The 8373-nt window shown below is 31.7% G+C and overlaps 1 protein-coding gene across 2 annotated transcripts; it reads left to right on the top strand.

The window, feature by feature from the left end:
* Positions 1-251: 251 nt before the first annotated feature.
* Positions 252-5646, top strand: LOC134723278 (uncharacterized). Of its 2 annotated transcripts, none has more exons than XM_063586898.1 (4): positions 252-403; positions 1310-1429; positions 1906-2176; positions 5465-5646. In XM_063586898.1, the coding sequence occupies exons 2-4, from the start codon at positions 1355-1357 to the stop codon at positions 5506-5508; spliced, it is 390 nt and encodes a 129-aa protein (XP_063442968.1). In that variant the 5' UTR covers positions 252-403; positions 1310-1354; the 3' UTR covers positions 5509-5646. The 2 variants fall into 2 exon arrangements, with proteins under 2 accessions (XP_063442968.1, XP_063442969.1); XM_063586899.1 differs by having other exon boundaries at positions 288-420.
* The last annotated feature ends 2727 nt before the right edge of the window (positions 5647-8373 follow it).

Raw genomic sequence — 8373 nt, forward strand, 5'->3', positions numbered from 1 at the left:
TCTACTTTAAAAGCCATAGGTACATAATTTTGTATTAATACCACTTATACTAATAATGGAATACATCTCTACGTGTTTTTTATTTTTTATTTATTTGTTAAAATGACATTTAACATTCAAATGAAATGCAGTTAAACAGATTTAATAGTAAGGCTCTGTACTTCCACAATATCATTTTATTTTTGGATATAATCATTAACATGTAAACATAATTGTTCTAGTTTCTGAAGCACTTGACCCTGAAGTACTTCATACTTCTTAATGCATGAGGAAATGAGAGGGGAAACCCCGAATCAAAAGTGTTTAGACTTAAATCTTGTTAATGATATGGAATTTGGACTGCCATCAATTGGGTTAAATATTAGCAGCATTTATACTGGTAAATCATTCAGAGACAAACAAGGTAGGAACTTTTACAAGGTATATATTCTTATTTATAAACAAAAATATACATTATTCTAATGAAAGGATATTGCCAATGTGAAAAAGATTTTAATATTCAATGTAAGAAATCTTGAATGTGCATTCAAACTATTTTTATTAAAACAAAAAAAAAGTTCTACTAAAACAAAGTGCCGAAGTAAGAAATCTTGAAGGTTCATTCAAACTATTTTTACTGAAACAAAAAGGAGTTCTACCAAAACAAAGAGCCGCCTCATTGAACAACTAATATATATTCATAGGAGAAAGGATAAAGATGTAATTGTTATACCATATGTTTAAGTTCAATAGTATAATTTATATTCGTTATATATTTTTCTAATTATTCGAACACAGTGAATTACTTGCCACTCATGTCGAAAAATGATTAGTAATTATTTGAAATTCAGGAATAAATATACAAAACTCTAATTCCTTGCCCGATTTTTGCAATACTTGTTTGCTCATTTTGCTTTTAGAATTTGAAACTAGTTCGGCCTAGAGCAGCACTGGAGAGACATTTATCGCTGAAATGCGCATCGGGTTCAGAAAAGTGGTACCTTAAATTCCATTCGAATACTATTAATGCGAAATTTAATATGTGTGTAGTTTAAAAACTACAAGTAAAAAAGGTTAAGAGAAATAAAAAAAAAACTTTCATTTGTTTTCCATTCTAAAGTTGTCCTGTAATAACTATTAACTAACTTTTTTTATAACTCGCAGCAATGTATTGGTAAGTAAAATGAATAAGTTCAATTTCAACAACATGTATTTTTCGGGATATTCTAGTATACTTATTTAAAATCATGAGACCAGCATTATTTGAGAAAATGTAGAAAGCGATTACAAACACAATTAAAATACATAAAAACATGTATCTTTATTTCAGTCAAATATATTATCTTTGCTGGAAACTTCGTAAGCGATAATCAAAATGAAACTTACACTGGCAGTCTGTGTTGTGTTGATTGGAATGGTTTTGGCAGATAATTTAGTGCAGTCAGTAAAGGTAGGCAAAACCTGTCTTTGTTAATGAGTATTCTCAAATTTATTTTCTCATTGCGTTGTTTTGGTGTATAGAAATAAACTCATCAAAGATACTACGATTTAAATTTTGTATTTGCGACAATATAAAAGATATTATCCTGTTTAAACGGAAAAAATACTGGTAGAAGTTCCTTTTGACGTATTTGAGAAAAAATCTCTTACATTTTGAAGACAGTACATTTACTGAAATAGAACATAAACGTTTATAGGAAAATCAACAAGATCATGATAAGCAAAATATATCAAAGGGACAGTCAAGTTCGTAATTAGAAAATAAACAGACAACACCATGGCTAAATGAAAAAAGGACAAATAGACAAAAAAAGTACACAAAACACAACATAGAAAACTAACGATTGAGCATCTTGAACCCGACCAAAAATTGGGAGTGATCTCAGATGCTCAAAAGGGATAAATACACATAATACTGTATTTTAGATGATGCATCAGAATCACAGTAAAAGCTATGAAATGAAGAATTTGGAAAGTGTTTTCAACAAAACAGACAAAAACCACGATGGACATATAACAGTGGATGAATTGATACAACATATAGAGGAAACCAGAGGGTTTACCATTGATCAGACGATACAAATTGTAAACAACACCATCGGATTAAGTATGGACCAGACAAATAAACAAGACTCCAAGATGGTGTTTGGAAATCCCACATATGACCTCAATGAAAATGGGACTATTGAATTAAATGGTATGTATGCATTCCTGACGAGTACAGATATGTTTGACCAGTGAATAATACTTCTACTACTCTTACTGTACTGCTATAACTACTACTACTACGACTAATGCTACTACTCTACTACTACTACTACTACTACTACTACTACTACTACTACTATTACTACTACTACTACTACTACTCTACTACTACTACTACTACTACTACTACTACTACTACTACTACTACTACTACTACTACTACTACTACTACTCTACTACTACTACTACTATTACTACTACTACTACTACTACTACTACTACTACTACTACTACTATTTCTCGCGTCACCAGTAAACATGCATTTTCAATGAGACATGCAAATTTTATGTGTTGTAAAACTTTTACACAATGCGTATTATCATAAAATACAGATCAATTCGAATTTGTTAGCATCACTTTAACCGTTCTAGAGTTATGCCCTTTTATAAACATACATATCCAAGATCAAACAAAATGTTGATACCGATATCGACGAATGAAAATAGCAAGAAAATACATAATGTCGATATCCTCGTTATCGACAATAACAACACGATATCGAATCGATATCGAAAATTTCTGAATTAGAAAAAGTCTGAACAAACATATTTTTAAATAAGAAGAAGGGGAAAAGAGAGGACAAAAGACAAACCCGCTAACAAATAAGACATACAAGGACAAACAACAACAATTGACATTGAACCTAAAAACAAATGAAAACGCAGACCACGAAATACTTAGGGGACTATACCATAAATTTTTATTGCGTTAACATCTGTTAAATGCATTGACAACATATACAAATAAAGGCAACAGTAGTATACCGCTGTTCAAAACTCATAAATCCATGGACAAAACACAAAATCGAAGTAACAAACTAAAACCGCGGGAAACGCATTAAATATAAGAGGAGAACAACGACATAACACTAAAATGTAACACACACAGAAACGGACCGAGCATCAGACAAAATCCCACGATAATAGCAAATATAACATGAAAACCAAATACATGAATTTGGGATAGACAAGTACCGTGACACGTCTTATCGCAATGTGAATATACACTCAAAAATAAGAGAAAACAAACGACACAACGTAAAAATGTTACACACACACAGAAACGAACTATAATATAACAAATGGCCATATTCCTGACTTGGTACAGGCCATTTTTAAAGGAAAAAATGGTGGGTTGAACCTCGTGTTGTGGCATGCCAAACCTCGCACTTGTATGGCCATGTGAAATATAACATCAAAATGACAACACAACACCTCAGGACTAAAATATAAATAAATTGGAGAACACAATTGACAAAGAATCACACGAACAACAGACAACAGAAGGCAACAAGTTAAAATTTTAATACGCCAGAAGTGCATTTTGTCCACACAAGACCTACTAGTGACGCCAAGATACAATAGTTTGAAAGCCAAAACAAGTACAAAGTTGAACAGCATCGAGGACCAATGATTAAAAAAGTTGTGTCAAAAACGGCAATGGTGTTCTGTTAGTTACCAGAACATCCCTATTATTTAGAATAATTTATACTTTTGCAAACATTAAAGTTTATAAAATGGATATACAAAAGATGTACATGATGATGACAACATAGACAAAAATCTATGTAAACTGTTTTTAAAAAGAAAATTTACGGATAAGCTTCAATCGGAGGAAAAAATATAAACGCACAAATCCCACTTTCGAATGATACAATCAATAACCAAATTACCCTCATGCATTGTCAAATGAAGATCTCCGTAGTGTTAAATGTCTGAAACGATGTAGTTTTATTACTTAATAATCAACATAGAAATTTACATAAAACAACATCATAGACAAAATGTCAATTGTGTCAAATTGTCAATTATTCATTTTAAAATATTTACCCTGCTCGTTTAGCGTTTTTCACCATTTTATCTTCATTGTATATATATATCACATATTGTTAAATGAAAAAGATTTAAACTTCGATGTCATATGTTTTGTTGCATGCTTGAATATTGAAATAAAATTATTTAATATTTGTCGCAGGTTTCGGTTTTTTAGGAATTGAAAGCGGCAACTTTGCGAGGATTAACATTTTGTTTGTACCATTTATCTACATGGTTTTTAAAGTGCATTTTGTCTATCACTATAATCAACGTTGCTAAGAACTTCCAGGAGATCGTGTTATATCTTCTGTTTACATTGACATTCTACAAGACAACCAACACAGAGGTTATATACCGTTGTTTAAGTAAGGGATGTTTGTCGATAACGACTATATTGACAACCAAGACAGAGGTTTCGTGCTGTTGATCCAGTTATGGAATGTTTGACAATATCAATTTGATATCGTCGGTATAGGGATATGGAATTCTTGTCGATATCAATTCGATATCAACATTTGAGACAGAGGATTCAGGTCATGTGGACATAACAACATACATATTACGAAAAGTCGTTTATCGATACCGAATCGATATCTTTGCTTTTTTTTAAATTATTATAATAAGTTTGTCTCAACCAAATATTATGAAGCTTATACACAGTGCTAATTGCCACAACATACACATCAAATTTGAATTTTGATTGCGTCACTCTAATTGTTCTAGAATTATGGCCCTTTATCAAGAGACAAATTACAAAAAAGTAAGTTTCAGTTCTCTAACTAAAGTTGCCTTATCCAAATGATATGAAAATTATGCACAATTCTTTTAAATTCAAAACAAAGATCGACTTGAATTTTGTGCAGTCACTGTAATCATTATCGAGTTATGCTACTTTATAAATCGATGAATTGCAAAATTTTATGTTTCCGTTCTCTTATTTAAGTTTGCCCCAACCAAACATTATGAAACCTTTACGCAATACTTATTATCCCAAAACTCAGATCAAGTACACATTTGAGTAGCATCACTTTTATTGTTCTAGAGTTATGTCCCTTTGCAATGTTGTATGCAAGCAGGCGAATCATCTGTGTCCATGGGGACACATTCTCCATTTATTTTTGTGCGGCTTCCAGGCAAAACAGAATGTGTTTGATTTGTTGTATCGTGGATGGTTTATATATATAAAATTAGAACATATGGATGAATTAAACTAAATAGCATAGTTGGTATTATGCATGAATTCACATATTGTACAATGGTGTAATTTTTGCTGATTTTTTTTAACAATCTGAGATAATCAAATGTCTTTAACGCAAAGCTATATCATTGCCTAGTTATGTGCAGGTATATATACATGAATATCATATTTTTTATGTTCTATCAAATTACTTTTTTTTCTACAGAATATGCTGAATTTATGAGAAAGGGAATGAAAATGGGAAAATAGAACGACAAATTGTATCAACTTGTGGAACTATCATATACAACTTCAGTTATAACCAAACTGATTATTATATTGTCTTTATAAAGTCTCTAAGGAATTTCTCCTTATATAACTTAATAAATAAAAGCTATCTATATCTAATATACGTCTTAGTTACATAAATATATATAGATGGTATGATTGCTAATGAGACATTTCTTCACAAGAGACTAAATGACTTATATAAAAAGTTCACAACCGCAAAGGTCACTTTACCACCTTCAATAATGAGCAAAATCCGTACAGCATGGACCATGAAAAATGTTGATATCGTCGTTGTATATACTTGAAATTGCTTTTGTATTTCATTGGCTATTTATACGAGCGCAAACATTTACGGCCGTATAATATAGTTTGAAGATATCAATGTCTTCGTCGTCTCCGAAGACACTTTGCTTCCACACAATAACTTGAATATAATAAAATTGAGAATGGAAATTGGGAATGTGTCAAAGAGACAACAACCCGACCAAATAAAAAACAACAGCAGAAGATCACCAACAGGTCTTCAATGTAGCGAGAAATTCCCGCACCCGGATGGAGGCGTCCTTCAGCTGGCCCCTAAACAAATATATACTAGTCCAGTGATAATGAACGCCATACTAATTTCCAAATTGTACACAAGAAACTAAAATTAAAATAATACAAGACTAACAAAGGCCAAAGGCTCCTGACTTGGGACAGGCGCTAAAATGCGGCGGGGTTAAACATGTTTGTGAGATCTCAACCCTCCCCTTATACATCTAACCAATGTAGAAAAGTAAACGCATAACAATACGCACATTAAAATTCACCTTTGTGCTTTATAAAGAATATTTCCATAAAAAATTAGATGTGAAATACCTGAACGTATTAGAAGTCTGCATGTTGAGCTATATTTACGAATGATGTCTTTATACCGATGATACAATTTAGTAAATGTTTTGACTAGTTTGTGTTATCGAAAACCCTGGTGTAATAATAACGTCACCATCTAAAAACGGATAATTAACGATAGGAAATGAAAAGTCATCCCTTTTATCATAAACTTTAGTATTCAGCTTTCCGTTAGTGATATAGATATCAAGATCGAGAAAAGGGCAGTGGTCATTGTTAGTATTAGCTTTATTTAAAGTAAGTTCAACAGGATAAATTTCATTAATATACATACTGAAGTCGTCATTATTGAGAGCCAAAATATCATCCAAATATCTAAAAGTATTATTAAATTTGTTTATCAGATGTTGTTTCGATGGGTCTTTGCCTTTTTTTGTCATAAATTGTAACTCATAACAATACAAAAACAGGTCCGCAATAAATGGTGCACAGTTAGTCCCCATTTGGAATTCCGATAATCTGACGATATACGGAATCCCCAAATTAAAGCGAACAAAAATGTTATCGAGTAAAAATTCAAGGGCATATATAGTATCAAAGCATGTCCAATTAACATAGTTTTTAGCTCACCTGGCATAGCCATGTGAGCTTATGCCATCACTTGGCGTCCGTCGTCGTCCGTCGTCCGTCGTCTGTCGTCTGTCGTCGTCGTCTGTCGTCGTAAACTATTTCAAGAATCTTCTTCTCTGAAACTACTAGGCCAAATACTTCCAAACTTTAACTGAATGTTCCTTAAGGTATCTAGTTTATAAATTGTATCCGAAGTTTTGATCTATTAACAAACATGGTCGCCATTGCTAAAAATAGAACATAGGGGTCAAATGCATTTTTTGGCTTATATCTCAAAAACGAAAGCATTTAGAGCAAATCTGACATGAGGTAAACATGTTCATTAGGTCAAGATCTATCAGCCCTGAAATTTTCATATGAATCAAATAACCCCATTGGGGGGTTGCTGCCACTTAATTGGTAAATTTAAGAAAATTTTGCAGTTTTTGGTCATTATCTTGAATATTATTATAGATAAAGATAAACTGTAAACAGCAAAAATGATCAGCAAAGTAAGATCTACAAATAAGTAATATGACCAAAATTGTCAATTGACCCCTTAAGGGGTAATTGTCCTTTAATGACAATTTTTCGCAATTTGTTCATCATATTTGCAGACTTTAAAAAATCTTCTCCTCTAAAACTACTCAACCAAATTCAACCAAACTTCAACTGAATAATCATAAATGTATAAAATAAAGTTTGTGTTTTATTTACTATTTCGTCAAAAAACATGGCCGTCATGGCTAAAATAGAACACAGGTTAAAATGCAGTTTTTGGCTTATATCTCAAAAACTCCAGCATTTAGAGCAAATAAGACAAGAAGTTAAAGTATTTAAAATGTCAAGGTCTACCTGTCCTGAAATTTTCAGCCGAATCGGGTAACTGGTTTTGCAGGTATAATGCCTCTGAATTGATGATTTTAAAGAAATTTTGCAGTTTTTGGTTATTATCTTGAATATTATTATAGATACAGATAAACTGTTATAGCAAAAATGTTAAGCAAAGTAAGATCTACAAATAAGTCAATTTGACCAAAATTGTCAATTGACCCCTTAAGGAGTTATTGACCTTTAAAGACTTTTTTCACAATTTGTTCATCATGTTGATTTACTTTAAAAAAATCTTCTCCTTTGAAACTGTTGTATCAATTTCAGCCAAACTTAGGCTAAATGAGTTTCAGAGTATCTAGTATAAATTTTATATTTTATTTCCTTGTATGTCAAGAAACATAGCTCCTATGGCTAAAATAGAACATAGGAGAAAATGATTTTATTTTTTTTTGCTTTTGAAGAAAATAGGACGATTCAAAGAACATTTAAATAAACTGAAAAGCCAAAATAATCATTGATGAGAGATTTAACCAAAAAAATTAAGGTGAGCGATTCAGGCTCTTGAGAGCC

This window comes from Mytilus trossulus, chromosome 6 (assembly GCF_036588685.1).
Source record: "Mytilus trossulus isolate FHL-02 chromosome 6, PNRI_Mtr1.1.1.hap1, whole genome shotgun sequence".
NCBI classification, from domain to species: Eukaryota; Metazoa; Mollusca; class Bivalvia; order Mytilida; family Mytilidae; genus Mytilus; species Mytilus trossulus.

Bases quoted from the DNA above. Each gene is read 5' to 3' on its own strand.
- LOC134723278 (XM_063586898.1), top strand. From the start codon at position 1,355: ATGAAACTTACACTGGCAGTCTGTGTTGTGTTGATTGGAATGGTTTTG. The intron at 1,430-1,905 runs GTAGGCAAAACC...ACTGTATTTTAG, and splicing joins ATTTAGTGCAGTCAGTAAAG to ATGATGCATCAGAATCACAG. The intron at 2,177-5,464 runs GTATGTATGCAT...TTTTTTCTACAG, and splicing joins TGGGACTATTGAATTAAATG to AATATGCTGAATTTATGAGA.